The sequence below is a fragment of the Enhydra lutris genome, unplaced genomic scaffold, assembly GCF_002288905.1.
Source record: "Enhydra lutris kenyoni isolate GAN:26980312 unplaced genomic scaffold, ASM228890v2 scaffoldscaffold4, whole genome shotgun sequence".
Classification (NCBI taxonomy): Eukaryota; Metazoa; Chordata; class Mammalia; order Carnivora; family Mustelidae; genus Enhydra; species Enhydra lutris.
This window is the reverse complement of record NW_019154088.1, coordinates 46,968,089-46,983,306: the sequence shown is the minus strand read 5'-3', so window position 1 is coordinate 46,983,306 and position 15,218 is coordinate 46,968,089. Positions and strand designations below refer to the sequence as shown.

At 42.9% G+C, this 15,218-nt stretch overlaps 3 protein-coding genes across 4 annotated transcripts; 2 read left to right on the top strand and 1 right to left on the bottom strand.

Moving 5' to 3' along the window:
• The first annotated feature begins 416 nt into the window (after positions 1-416).
• Positions 417-8,531, top strand: LOC111160129 (dynein axonemal assembly factor 2). Of its 2 annotated transcripts, XM_022522968.1 has the most exons (3): positions 417-2,770; positions 6,342-6,485; positions 7,291-8,531. In XM_022522968.1, exons 1-3 carry the CDS (start codon positions 941-943, stop codon positions 7,795-7,797), a joined length of 2,481 nt encoding a protein of 826 aa, XP_022378676.1. In that variant the 5' UTR covers positions 417-940; the 3' UTR covers positions 7,798-8,531. The 2 variants fall into 2 exon arrangements, with proteins under 2 accessions (XP_022378676.1, XP_022378686.1); XM_022522978.1 differs by lacking the exon at positions 6,342-6,485 and having other exon boundaries at positions 7,291-8,191.
• Positions 8,532-8,591: 60 nt separating this feature from the next.
• Positions 8,592-12,288, bottom strand: LOC111160137 (mannosyl (alpha-1,6-)-glycoprotein beta-1,2-N-acetylglucosaminyltransferase). Its single transcript, XM_022522992.1, has one exon. The coding sequence runs from the start codon at positions 11,785-11,787 to the stop codon at positions 10,447-10,449; it is 1,341 nt and encodes a 446-aa protein (XP_022378700.1). The 5' UTR covers positions 11,788-12,288; the 3' UTR covers positions 8,592-10,446.
• Positions 12,289-12,398: 110 nt separating this feature from the next.
• Positions 12,399-13,587, top strand: LOC111160142 (ribosomal protein L36a like). The gene is made up of 2 exons (XM_022523005.1): positions 12,399-12,473; positions 13,161-13,587. Exon 2 carries the CDS (start codon positions 13,178-13,180, stop codon positions 13,496-13,498), a length of 321 nt encoding a protein of 106 aa, XP_022378713.1. The 5' UTR covers positions 12,399-12,473; positions 13,161-13,177; the 3' UTR covers positions 13,499-13,587.
• The last annotated feature ends 1,631 nt before the right edge of the window (positions 13,588-15,218 follow it).

The following is a 15,218-nucleotide window of genomic DNA, read 5'->3' as shown; positions in this document are numbered from 1 at the left end:
TAAATAAAATCTTAAAAAAAAATTAAGATTCCATTAAAAAAAAAAAAATCTGCTCACCCAGTCCCACTGCAGGATTCTTGGATTCTTCCCAAATCTTTAGAATCATGGGAAATGTTGCCTTGAGCACACTCTTAGACTGAGAGTTGCTGGATGAAAAGAGTATGTACCTTCTAAAGGCTTTTGATATAGCTACCAAACTACTGTCTAGAAAGGCTTTACTACCACCCCAAAGAAATACAGTAATTGTAAAAGCAGCCTTTGCCATTTTGATAGGTAATCTGTAGGATCTTACATTTGCATTTTTATTATTAAAGTCCTGGGGGGCCTGGCTGGCTCAGTCAAAGGAGCATGCGACTCTTGATCTCAGGGTGCTGAGTCTCAGCCCAGGGTTGAGTGTAGAGATTATTAAATAAAAAAATAAATAATGCTTACTGATCATTAGTTATTTATGAATAGCTTGCCCATAGCTCTTGCCCCAATTGTGAGTTGGTATAGGGCAAACCTTACGGTGAAATGTCTAGAAAACGGAAATGTTGGTTTGGTAAAGTAAAATATGTGGATAAGCTTAAAATTGAATTACAGCTTGTAAATAAGATGATGTACATAAATGCTGGAAATTACATTATGACAGTTATTCTGCAGAAGTAACTGCACCACGGCACAGGAATCTAAAAAGGTAGTATGTGGTGTAGTTGGTTGATGTGAAATAATAAAGTTATTTACGGCATTTCCACCAGCCCACTCCAATTACTGCCCCTCCTCCCGGCTGGCTGCTGTGTCACTATGGCAACGACCACGCGCTGCCCCAGGCTCAATTCTCCGGCAGTTACCGAACTGGGCCGCCCGACTCTGGGTAGACCAGCGACTCTACGGCGCGTCCCACCCACCTTGTCTCGGGTCGCTTTCCCCCGGCCGGAGGGCTAGGAGCCCCGGCGGCAGCATGGCCAAGGCGAGAGCCTCTTCGCCGCTGGAGGACTTGGACCTGAGCGGAGAGGAGGTCCAGCGGCTCACCTCAGCCTTTCAGGACCCAGAGTTCCGGCGAATGTTCACCCAGTACGCCGAGGAGCTCACGGACCCGGAGAACCGGCGGCGCTACGAAGGGGAGATCACCGCGCTAGAGCGTGAGCGCGGAGTGGACGTGCGGTTCGTGCACCCGCAGCCGGGTCACGTACTGCGCACCAGCCTCGACGGGGCGCAGCGCTGCTTCGTGAACGTGTGTAGCAACGCGCTGGTGGGCGCGCCCAACAGCCGACCCGGCCCCAGGGGCGCGGCGGCCGGCAGCCAGTGGTCCCTGCCCTACAGCCTGGCTCCCGGCCGCGAGTACGCGGGGGGCCGAGGCACCCGCTACACCGTCTACGACGTGGTCTTCCACCCAGAAGCGCTCGCGCTGGCCCGGCGCCACGAGCGCTTCCGCCAGATGCTGGACGCCACGGCACTGGAGGCCATCGAGAAGCAGTTCGGCGTGAAGCTGGACCGCAGGAATGCCAAGACCCTGAAGATCAAGTACAAGGGGACTCCGGAGGCCGCTGTGCTGCGCACACCCCTCCCCGGGGGCGTACCGGCCCGGCCTGAGGGGGAGCCGGAGAGCCCTCTCCCCGATTTTCCCTACCCCTACCGGTGCCCGGCGGTGGCCGGGAACTCAGTGGCCCCGCGATCCCCGGCGCCCTCTCCTCCGGAGGCGGTCCTGCAGCCCGCCCCCACCGAGCCTCGTTACAGCGTGGTGCAGCGCCACCACGTGGACCTCCAGGATTACCGCTGCTCCCGGGACTCGGCCCCCAGCCCGGTGCCCCGGGAGCTTGTGGTCACCATCGAGCTGCCGCTGTTGCGCTCGGCAGAGCAGGCGGCGCTGGAGGTGACGGGAAAGCGGCTGTGCCTCGACTCAAGGAAACCCGATTACCGGCTGCGGCTCTCGCTCCCGTACCCGGTGGACGAAAGCCGCGGCAAGGCCCAGTTCAACAAGGCCCGGCGACAGCTGGTGGTTACGCTGCCCGTGGCGCTGCCCTCTGCGCGCCAGGAACCCGCCGTGGCGCCGGAAGAGTCTGTTTACACGTCCGGAACTGACGGCGCGGCCTGCGCTTCCGCTCGCGAGGGGGAGGTGGGCCCAGCAGGGGGTTGTGCCGGGAGCAGTGGCCGGGATCCCGGGGCTGCGGACGCCTTGATCATCCCGCCCGCCGCCGCTGCGGAGGAGCTCGTCTTCGAGCCCGACGAACGGGACTTGGACGAGCAATCGGTGTGCACAACGGGCATCGAAGAGGAGCCGCCCTCCGTAGCGGAGAACTCACCTGAGGACGGTGGAGGAGGCTCCCCTGGTACTTCATCTGGGGGCCTTGACAGAGGGTCTGCTGCAGGAAGAGAGAGTGCGCGTGGAGATCTCGGAGCCGAGACTCGAGTGCTCGGGGAAGGCGCGGGCGGGGAGCCCTCCGATCTAGCCATGGGTGGTCCCGGGACCGGCGGCAAGGAACCTTTGTGCCCTCCTTTGCAGTGTAATCAGGATGAAGAATCCCTGACTCTGCTGATTCAAGTGCCTCGGATCCAACCGCAAAGTCTTCAAGGGGTTGTGAGCCCCTACGGGTACAAACTGGGCTTCTCCACCCAAGACTTAGTTTACTATTCCTTCTTTTTGCAATTTGCTCCGGAGAATAAATTGAGCACCAAAGACCCTGTGGCTAGTATTTCTTCGAACAATGCAGTGATAGAACTGGCCAAATCTCCAGAATGCCATGGACATTGGAGAGAATGGTATTATGGTTTAAACAAGGATTCTTTGCAGGTAACAGTTCTTTCTAGACTCGTATATATTTTCAAAGATGGTATTTATTTGTCAGAGCACGAGCAGGGGGAGAGGCAGAGGCAGAGTAGGCTCTGCAACCCCCCAGCAGGGAGCCCTATGTGAGGCTCATCCCAGGACCCATGAACCGACCTGAACCAAAGGCAGACGCTTAACCAACTAAGCCACCCGGGCGCCCCAAGACTCTTATATTTGAAAAATTCTATCCCACTTTTAAAATTACTTCTTAAAATTGACCCTTGAATAACACAGGTTGGAACTGCCTGGATCCACGTATAAGTGATTTTTTTTTTTAAAGATTTATTTATTTATTTATTTGACAGGCAGAGAGTCAGGCAGAGAGAGAGAGAGGAGGAAGCAGGCTCCCTGCTGAGCAGAGCGCCCGATGTGGGGCTCCGATCCTAGGACCCTGAGATCAAGGCAGAGGTTTAACCCACTGAGCCACCCAGTGGCTCAGATTATAAGTGATCTTTTTGATACATTACAGTATGATATTATAAATATATTTTCTTTTATGATTTTCTTAAAAACATTTTCTCTAGTTTATAAGAATACAGTATATAATACACCATACAAAATATGAGTTAATGGACTGTTTATGTTACAGGTAAGGCTTCCAGTCAACAGTAGGCTGTTAATGGTTAAGCTTTGGAGGGGTCCAAAGTTGTAGGTGGATTTTTCAACTGGGGTGGAGGTGTTCCCCTAACCCCCCTGTTGTTGAAAGAGCAACTGTGTATTTGTTACCTCTTGTGGGCAAGTCCTCGAACTTGGGGCTGAGCAATACCTAGTTTACTTAGGACATAATTTTCATGAATAGTGTGTTCCATTGTAGTTGCTGCTATACTTTTTGGGTTATTGATGTTCTTGAATTTCAAATTCAGTACTCCAGTATTATGGACAATTTTATTTTTTTATTTTTTAAAGATTTTATTTATTTGACAGAGAGGGAGATCACAAGTAGAGAGAGAGAGAGAGAGAGAGAGAGAGAGAGATTGGAGGAGGAGGCAGGCTCCCTGCCCAGCAGAGGGCCCGATGCAGGACTCGACCCCAGAATGCTGAGATCAGGACCCTAGCCAAAGGCAGAGGCTTAACCCACTGAGCCACCCAGGCAGCCCCGTATTATGGACAATTTAAAAAAAAGATTTTATTTACTGACCTGTGTGGGGGGAGGGGCAGAAGGTGAGGGAGAGAGAAGCAGACTCCCCTGCTGAGTGGGAGCATACACTGGGTTCATCCCAGGACCAGAGACCATGACAGGAATGAAATCTAAGAGTGGGTTCCTCAACTGGCTGAGCTAATCAGGTGCCCCTACTGATAATTTTTTAAAAAACTGTAAAATTTTAAGTTCTAAGGAATTTTTAAACTCATAAATTAACAATTGGTGGTTGTCATTGAGATATGTATTAGTGTTACATGTCATTTTCTTGTTTAGCTTTTATTTAACAAATCAAGGGTTAAATTCCCAGAAATAAAACTAGTTGCAAGGATTATATATTGAGAATTAAGTTTAGCCTTGGGCTTTAACTTGCCAGAAATTTTCATTTCTTCCTGTGATTTTTCCTGGATATTTGCTGATAAGTTACATTTTATGAGGGGTAACTTCTGTGAGAAGTGGTTAATTTGAAACTCTCCCAAAATGGTAAAATAAATAGCCAGGGCAAGGTAAGATACTTTGTGAGAATATAATATGAAATTGACTATCTGCTTATATCATCAGCAGGGGGAAATTTAGGAAAGGGCAGTTTCCTGTAATTGTTGTATTTATCTATTTATTTTTAAAGTTTATTTACATAATCTCTGCCCCTCTACCCTGTGGTGGGGCTCGAACTCACTTCAGAGAAAGAGTTGCATGCTCCTCCAACTGAGCCAGCCAGGTACTCTGTAATTGTTTTAATAAATGTAAAAATAACAACTGGGAAGAAAGTTTTATGAATAGGCAGTTGAGAGAATACTAAAGACTATTATTTTAATCTGATTTTCTAGAAGGCTAACATTATTTTAGCAAAGAAACTAGACCAAAATGGGATTAGGGCAACTGTGTTTTATATCTTTGATGATTGAAATGGATTTATAATTACTTTGTTAATCACATTTGCTAAAGCTGATGAAGCCATAATATTCAGTTATTTTTCTTTACATTTTGCTGGACTAGGGTCTAAGCATTAAAGTAAAATTTCTTAAAATCACAAGAGTAATGGATGGGTAGACATGTACTATATGATGATTATATTATATGCATCATATGAAAATAGAGTGATTTGTGACTGTCAAGGTCAGAATTGTTACTTTACACATAAGTACAAAATAGATTTATAAAAGGCTAAATATTCACTGGACATTTTCCTAGAGCTTTAGGACCACTAAATTCAGTTTCTTTTAGAGTAAAATCAGTCATTAGAATAAGGTGAGTTTACGCACTTTGTTTTAATCATAACCATTTCCATTATATATATTATATAACTTACATATTTATATACTAAAAGTATCTGGGTATTTTTGTGCAGTTAATGTGTCTTTACCAGAGGCAGGAACCTTAGAAACGCTTTTAATTGGGGAATGTTTCTATAATACAGTTATTCTGGAACTTTAAAATAATAGCAAGGAAATTACTCCAAATACAAGATTTTTGTGTACCCAGTGTTCATGGTAGGTGTTCTTAAGTTTAAATACTATTTAATGTAAGGGAACTTTAAAACTAGTCTCTTTATTGATTTTGCTCTCCTATTTGGACCAAATAATGAACCGTTTATTTGGAAATTTGTTTTTATGAAAGTACTTTTATTTTGGGCAACATTAAACTGATTTTATGCATTTTAAATATGGTTTTCCCTTCAACACTGTAACTATATACCTGTATTTACTTGACATGAATATGCACAAGTTACTTTGTGTTTGGGATTCTGGTGAAAGTGATTTATGCATTCCCTAATTATAGTTTGGAAATCTTTCCATGTCAGCCTCATGAAATCTACCTCATTCTTATAAATAGCTATATGCTACTGTCACAATGCATTATCTCAATGCACAAAAATAGAATATACTAATCTTAAATGTTATATTTGACTCTTATCTGGCCAAGAACTAAAAGGCAAACTGGTCACACAAAATTTGAATAAATCCTATCATATATATTTCTTAGCTGTCTCATTGGGAAGTATTCTAAAATTAAATTACATTTTATAGCTTCGACTGCATTTATAGCTCTAGAGGTGATTTTTTTTTCTAGAGGTGATATTATTCTTATAAATACTAGGAGAAAAAAAGGAAAGGAAAATACCATTTGTAAGTAAGATTATCTCAGATTGTTAACAGAGACTTAAAGAAGGAACTAAACTTTTTTCTTTTTGGATCTTTTCTGATATATGTATATACTCTTGCTGTTCTTACTGCTCTGTACAATACTGTTTTCTTCTGCCACGACAGCATAGGAGTAACATTAAGCATTTTAAAAGCATAATCCTGAAGTGTGTAATAACTTGTATGAGCTGTTTTTAGATCAACACTGTCAAAAAATGACCTATAAAGCAGAATATTTTTTCTCTTTTTATTTTAGGAAAGGCTGTTTGTCAATGAAGAAAATGTTGATGAGGTTCTTGAAGAAGTCCTGAGCCCTCCATTTAATCAGACAATGTCCTTAACCCCACCATTAATTGAAGTTCTTCAGGTTACTGATAGTAAGATTCAAATTCATGCAAAGGTAAGGATTTGGTGGCCTTTGTAGTGATTTAGGACAAGGTTAAAGCCTGACAGATAACTTAATTTTTGATTTCTTGATGTCATAACTTTAAATTAAGTGTACATAATGGCTGGGAAGACTGAAGAGGAGTAGAGACTTTGCCTGTATTTTCCTATGGGCCAAACACTTTGTGATTCATTTTCACATATCTCATTTAACCCCAAAATAACTGTCCAGTGAGGAAGAGGGAAACTAACATTTGGGAAGTTTCAGTGCGAGTCCAGGGACAAACAAGTCTTTTTGACTCTCAAACCATGGGAAGGAGCTATGTCATTCAGTTTGTTCATTCTTTCTAGTTGAACCTTAAGTCTGGTTATTCTTAGTCTTCAATATTGGACACAAATAATTTAGTAACTAGCACAATTGATTTACATATGAATTGGGGAGGAGAGTAGTTCTAAAGAATCACAGAAATTCAGGAAAAAGAAATTCAAGAATGCCCTTATAAGAATGAATACTAAATGGTTTTGTAGGCCATGTCAAAGGGTTTGTAGGCTAGGAATATTTTATTCTGAAGGAGGTAAGGGGTCATTGAAAGGAATTAATCAAGAATTAATGTCAGGTTTGCACTGTCTGCATTGTTAAAAAGAACTGGCAGCATTTAGAAGATGACTTGGAGGCGGAAAGCCCGGAAGCCTATCTGTAGATCTATAAGCATTATTTCTTCACAACTTACCAAGAAAAAAAAAAAAGTTTTCCAGAGAGCACAATTTAATTTTCTGTTTTTTTTCCAAAGATTCTTAATTTGTTGTTTTTCTTGACATAGTTGCAAGAATGTATTAACTCTGAAAAGCTTAATGAAAAGGAAGAAAAAGGCAATGAAGGAAGTCATCTAACTGAAAAAGAAAATATAGAACATCCTACTACCTCAACAACTGATTCTGATTCATCTCTAGAAGTTAAAGTACTAGAGACAGACAGTTGTGGTTCAGTTGTGTGCTTGCAACGAGGGGATCCTGATGTTTCTCACTTGCTATTTGAAAAGTCTCAGCAACCTGAGTCAAAAATGGAACCTGAATTTATAAAAGAAAAAAGTCCTGCTTACTCAAATGAGGAAAAAGAGGACTTAGAAGAGCCAGTGATAACAGAAGAGAAAGAATCAGATGGAGGTGACCTATCTTCATTACTAAACAGAGCTTCAGTTCACAATTTACCTGGTCTTAACAATGTAAAAGAAACCAATATGCAGGACGGTAGTGTGCAGTTTATTAAAGATCATGTGACTCAATGCGCATTCAGTTTTCATAATTCTCTGCTATATGACTTGGACTGATTCTGTATAATTTTAGCGTTTGTAAGAGTAAAAAGTGTTTGGCCTTAAAACATTATCTTTCTGTTAACTACTATCTTAAAGTACTCAAGAAAGTACAAAATTAAAATTTGCAGTTTTGATTCTCATGGGGAAACTGGAGATTGATTGTTTTTTTGTATGTAGGGTTTATACAGTTTCCTTAATTATGGAGACTTTTGTGATTCCTCTGATAGATACATTTTTTCTAATGGCGAGTTAATCATTTAGTTTTAAAACAACCTGTATATATTTGCTTGTTTTTGGCTTCTTTTGTTTACCATTACTTTAATAAAGTTTCAAAGTAAATATTCACTAAGTTGTGTCTGTTACAAAATGTAATTCTTAAGAATGCAATTAACTAGAAATTAATCAGTGTCGGGGGGGGGGGATAGAATCTCAAAAGTATGCATTTATGTTTCACTAAATATGATTATTTATGCTTGAAACATTCTTAGAACTTTACTAACCAATATTAACCATCTCATTATGATACAGATACACTGAATGAAATTTAGTATTTTTGCTTCAACTCTGTATTTTATGTGTGCCACACACACACGCGTATATATAGTTATACAGGTTATATAGTGATACCTTTAAAACTCAACTTCTTAAAAGATGTTTTTGGAAGTTACTATTACAGTATTAAAACATTTCTTGGTTTTATAGATACATTTATGAATTTTTTAAAAGCTTTTAAGTAATCTGTCTACCCAAACATGGGGCTTGAACTTACAACCCTGAGATCAAGAATCATACACTCCAACTGAGCCAGCTAGGCACCCCGACATTTATGAATTTTAGAACAACTAAAAAATCTGGGAATTTGCTCCCATAGCAAAATTGTCTTCACTATATTACATGGAAAGAAACCAAAGAGCCAGTGTTATCTAGTTAGTTTTGCTTGTAATATCTAAAAGAGGGCAATAGATAATTCATCTTAACAGTGGTTAAGTTATTAATATTTATATTGGAGGCCAGGAGAAAATCCAGAGATTTTTTTCCTCACAAAAATTTTTAGTACAGCATGAATGAAAATGTAGAAAGGAAAATATTTGTTGATCTAATTGCTGACCCCAAAACCATGACCTAGTTTATCAATGATCTTTTTCTGATTCAAAATAATTCAAACTTCAGGCCTACCCTAGTCCTGGACATTAATTTTTTTAGTCCTCTGAACAGCTGAAAGTCAAATCAGAGCACCAAAAGCTAGTACAAAGCATGACAATTCATCCTGATTGACATTTATAACCCCCTATAAAATCTGGAACCAAACTGGGCTGTGAGGGTAATATAAAGGTAGCTCATAAAGCAAGAGAACTATTTGTTCCATATTTAACAACCACATGCATTTCTCAAACATAGTATGACTCTTAATTTGATGAAATAATTTCAAAATTGTCCATTTAATACACCATCTTCTTAGAATGAAATGATGTCCTAACTATACAGAAATTAGTCTCTGTGTAACTTCTGGTTGAATGCAATTATATACTATTAAGAGAAACTTCCACAAGAAATAAAGAATAAATTTTAAGCATGTTTCCTATTATTTACTGTGTCTATCCTTTTAAAAAGTATGATTTCACTTAAAATAAAGCTGGCACTGGAACATGTTTCACTTTGGCATGACTGAACTTTCTATCATTTCTGGCTTTCGAAAACAATTTAGGCTGTATTTCACTTACACAGCAGCTTTTTATTGTTCATTATCTATGCTTGGGTAATTTGAAAGCCAGTGTCTTCTAAAGGGAATGCATTGTCAAGAGTGGGGTTTTATTTCAAACTCAGTTATATGATGTACAAACAGTACACACGAAGATGTAATGTAAACTTTAAAAACTTCTAGAATGCCTTCACTGAATTTTGGTGTAAAGAGTAAACAAAATTTATTCTGCAAAATAATTATGAACCTTTTTATGCAAAAATGAGTATTTTATTTTGGCAGCACTAAAAGAAAAAAAAAACCCACTGTATTTCTACATTGAGGTGAAAACAGTGTTTAAACTTTCTTATCAATCAAATACATTCCAAAAGAAACTGTGTTCTATGAAGGCTCCAAAGCACAGGCAAATCTTAACACAATAATACAGGAATCTGTAATACTGAAAATGTCTGTTCTGATAGGGCGTTTAACAAACATAACTTTTGTATTATAAAACCAGTGAAGCAATCCCTTCCTAGTAACCGTGTCAAGAGTGAAACTGGGCTTGTTCCATTAATACTAATAATTCCATTGTAATACTTTTTACTGCTATGACAATTTTAAATAAAGTCTGCTGTACTTAAAATAAGTTTTGAAAGTGGAAAAGTGTACAAAGTTCCAGATAAAAAGATTAATAGACGCAACTTAAATAAAATTTCCCCTTTTCTTTTACCAATTAATAATGATTACCTTTAGCAGATAGAGATTGAACTTTAAAACCCAACTCCCAAAATGAAAACTTGTGTTTAAATTTTAATCAGACATAGAAGGAAAAGATTACTATATTTGGACATCTTTTACAAGAATTTTTTTTTCTGTATTAAAGCAGAAACCAGTTCCTAAACCCTTTTATTCAATTGTATATTCTGTTTGGACAAATATCAAAAATAGAAGACTGTGACTTTTGCTTTTGTAATTGTGATTTTTCACTGCAGTCTTCTATAACTTTTACAGAGTTCATGGTCCCTAATATCTCCCCACCCTCCATTTTTCCTAGGTGGGGAAATGGCTGCCACAAATTTCTCACTGATAATTAGAGTTTCTGGAAACAAGTACTGTTTGTTATTATTTAAGAGTGACTCAATTTGGGCACTCTGGGTGGATGGTCTACAGGTTTTCTTGTGGTGCATACCACAGTCTCCAGCATGAAATATCCTAGGAACTTGAGGAACCAGCACTTTCCAGAATTTTGGAAGACAAGATACAGTTAAATATTGAAGAGTCCAGTCCCAGTTATAATCATCATAAGTACAGAAAGTGTCTGTGCACTCAATCAGCTTCTGATATGCATCCCGGGTCAAGGCTAGACCCATATTGTGCTCTGTGGATTTCCAAGTTTTCACATCTACCTTGTCAGCAATGCCATGGAAACTTCGAATGGCCGTATAGGTCCCCAGGGAGAGAACATCACACTCAGGACACTCCTCCTGCTTTAACTTCCACATCTTTTTGAAGACATGGTAAAAGTCTGGGGCTAAGTAGTGATCTTCCTCTAGGAAAAGTATGAGGCCAGTATAGTCTCGAAGAACTTTGACCCTTTCCCATACAAAATGCAGCTTCCACCACCAATGGTGTTTGGTTTGGGAGAACTTAGCCTCTCTATAATGGCCAAAGGAGTCGGGATACTCAGCATTAATGCATCCCATCTTCAAAGCTGCATTCTTCTCCAGATCTCTGGGGCAATCTCTGGGGTCGCTGCCTGGAAACTCGTTGGGGTACAACTGAATGCTGAAAGGAAAGAACACCTGCAGAACCGGACAGAAATCCACCCCAGAGATCAGCTGATTGATCTCTGTCGACCAGAAGTCATGGCTAAAGATGACGAGGACGTTGTCAATACCTTGGGCTTTTCGGAGTGAGTCCAGCAGCAGTCTGAGGTAATCGGGCCGGTTATGCACCTGGACCACCAGCACCAGCTCTCGAGGAGCCCAGGAGCCGGCCTTATCTACATTCCTCAGCGTCTGGTCAAAGTTCAGCTGGTACACCAGGGACCTGTACCGCAGCGTCAGGTTGTCTGCTTCAGGCTGCGGGGCCGCCGGGACCAGAGGAGCCGCCGACTCGTTGGAGACCCGGCGGATGCCCACGGACACAGCAGAATGGTCCCCGCCCCGGCCGCCCGCACCTCGCGCGGGCTCGGCGTCCAGCAGCGGCGGGGCGAGGGCCTCGCTCTTCCTTTGTCGCCCATTGCTGCTCCAGAGGACGAAGCCGCAGGCGGCCACCACGAGCGTCAGGATCAGCACCTTCCGCTTATAGATGCGGAACCTCATGGTCTCCAGGGCAGGGAGCGCGGACGGGCGCAAAAAGGAGCTAGCGGCTTCTGCACAGAAGGGGCGGGCGGGTGGTGGCCGTGGCCTTGGCCTGTAGCAGTCAGAACTGGCCCCCGCGGCTGCCCCAGCTAACTCATCCCGGGCCCCGGGGGTCCAGGGGCCCGAAGGGTCTCAGTTCCCCCGCGCCGCCCGGGCTCCACACATCCTCGCCTGGCAGCTGCAGCTCGGGCAGCGGCCCCGCCGCTAGGAGCCGCGGCTCGGCGTCGCCTCGGTCCTCTCCATTCAGCACCGGTCCCGGAAGAAGTCCCGCCGCGGCCCCACCGCACCCCGCTTGGTTACCTGCGCCTCCAGCGGCCCTGCGTCCTCTGCGCTCTCATCCTTACGCGGGCCCCAGACCGCCAAGACCCAGCGACGCAGCCTCGCCCCACTCCAGCGGCAACCGTTCTGACAACCCGCGACTGGCCGGCGGAGCGCCGCGGTCCTCCGGCCCACACCCCTCTGGCCCGCCCCCCTGGGCCGCTGGTTGGAGATTCCCGGACGCGTCCGGAGACGACGGGCCGCCGCTGCCTGCTGCCTATTGGTCCGTAGCACTGTCGCTCACGCTCAGTTCCTACTTCCGCTTCATCCTCCCTTTCCTGTTAGGCGCGAGCAGAGCGAGGCGAGGATCTTGGTTGCCGAGTTTCCCGGTAAGCTAAGACGGGAGTGTAGCGGTCTCAGCAGGAACCTCCAGTGCTCAGAATCTGGAGATGGACCAGGCCCTTGTAGGAACTGGAGGGTGAGGCCCGCTGCCTTGGCAGAGTTAACGGGCTTCTCCCCTCGGAAAGGGGCTCACGAATGACGGCTAGTGGGCCGGGAGATGCTTATTAAGGGACACGTCAGCCTTGAACGCTGCTCATGGGTGATGGTGCTTCGGAGGGGAAAAGTGCAACCAGACAGCTCCGGTTCCCGGAGAAGGAACGGAAGCGGGCGGTAGCTGGAGCTACTGACCGAAACCAGGCACTGAACCGGACATACCCGGGAGCTAGAACATGGAGGAAAAGGGTGTGAGAGGGTCTGAGAAAGAAAATCAGATAAACACCACTATGCTTTTTGGGACGGCCACAGTAAATTAAGCTCCAAAGGACCCCACTTTGTACGGGGAACTGGCTGTTGGGCGCCCCTATGCTGCTTTTAAGTGAGTCTTATTCCAAAAATATTCTGGACATAACAAAAAGGTGTGCACTTTTGTATTGAGTCATAGGTAAAAGGAGTACTTGGTGGGTTTATACATTACTGACATATGTAATGTTTTCCTATATTTTTAAAGCACTTTATTAAAAATGTTTTAAGTTTGCTACTTTAACTTCCAAATGTTTTACATTTTCATCCTGCAGACAGCGCTGCTGCAGAGATGGTCAACGTTCCTAAAACCCGAAGGACTTTCTGTAAGAAGTGTGGAAAGCATCAGCCTCACAAAGTGACCCAGTATAAGAAGGGCAAGGATTCCCTTTATGCCCAAGGAAAGAGGCGCTATGATCGGAAGCAGAGTGGCTATGGTGGGCAGACAAAGCCCATTTTCCGGAAGAAGGCTAAAACCACAAAGAAGATTGTGCTGAGGCTTGAATGTGTTGAACCTAACTGCAGGTCCAAGAGGATGCTGGCCATTAAGAGATGCAAGCATTTTGAACTGGGAGGAGATAAGAAGAGAAAGGGCCAAGTGATCCAGTTCTAAGCTTTGAGTTTCTTCTTTTATTTTTGAGAAGAAAATGTTGACCCTGTAGAAAAATTACCTGTATGAAAATAAAGTGATATTTTACCCAACTGGTTTTTTTTTTAAATCTAAATAGAATGACATGCTTAGTGAATTGAATCACATGCTTAATGTGATTCAAAATAACAGAAAATTTGTCAATGAACTGTTTATCTTCAAATATATATATATATTTGAAATATATATATATATATATATATATATATATATGTATTTTAAAGATTTTTATTTGACAGGGAGAGAGGGAACACAAGCAGGGGTGGGGATGGTAAAGGGAGAAGTAGGCTTCCCATCCAGCAGGGAGCCTGATGTGGGGCTCCATCCCAGGACTCTGGGATCATGACCTGAGCTGAAGGCAGACGCCTAATGACTGAGGCACCCAGGTGCCCCTTATTCTCAAATTCTTACTTAGATTTAGTTCCACAAAATTGGAATTTTGTATTTATATATAAAGAAAACAGGAGTCCCACCTCCCAACTTTATAAACTAGGTTATGGATATAAATCACATAGCAGGGAAAAATAACATATATTTTCTGGTCAATTTCAAATTAATGTGTTTGGTGAACTCATAACTGATGAGCTGCTGGGAAAGGTGTAAATCAGATTTTGAAAAAAGTAAATGAGGAGGATAAATTAGGCCTGTGTATAGCAGACTGAATGGGGCAGACAGAGTATCCAAGTTGGGGTATAAGAGCTGACTTGCAAGTTGGTGTCCAGTAGGGACCACTAGCTATACATAGATATTTTTTTTAAAGATTTTATTTATTTATTTATTTATTTGACAGAGATCACAAGTAGGCAGAGAGGCAGGCAGAGAGAGAGAGGAGGAAGCAGGCTCCCTACAGAACAGAGAACCTGATGCAGGGCTCAATCCCAGGACCCTGGGATCATGACCTGAGCAGAAGGCGGAGGCTTTAACCCACTGAACCACCCAGGCGCCCCTACATAGATATTTAAACGAAAAATGCAGTTCCTCAGTTACACTAGTTACATTTAGTGCTCAATAGCCACATATGCTGAGTGGCCAACCTACTGGACAACACAGATACAGAACATTTCCATCAGTTTTTTGGGACAGCACTGTGATAGACTGGTCCTGAATGTAAGGCACGAGTTTAAAACCGACTTCTAACTGAAAGATTCTGAAGCTAGTAAAAAAACAGTGAGTCCATGATGGCATAAACTTTTGATTCTTTAAGAAGCCATCCTGGAGATACTCAAATGTTAAAACTTCTTGGTTATTAGGAGGTTTGAGAAAGTATGCAGTTACCAATGAAAACAGAATGGAAAGCTGAAACTTAAAGAAGTGAGCCTTATAACACACAGAAGGCAAAACATGAGTATCAAAAGGAAAGAATGACAAAGGGTATGGTTTATGAGAAGACAAATTCTGCATTTTGTACAAGAATTTTAAGTTGGCCAAGATATTTACATGGGATGGCTTGTAGATGAATAATGCAAAGGGCTGGGTTGTAGGACTAACAGCTGGTTGGCACTTAGTCCCAACACAGACACTTCTGCATTTGTTGATGAAAAACTTCTGGAGCACCTGAGTGGCTCAGTCAAGTGTCTGCCTTTGATTCAGGTCATGTTCCCAGGGTCTGGGCTTACTGCTCTGTGAAAAGTCTGCTCTCCCACTTCCTCTGCCCGTCTCTCAAATAAATAAAAAAATAAAAATA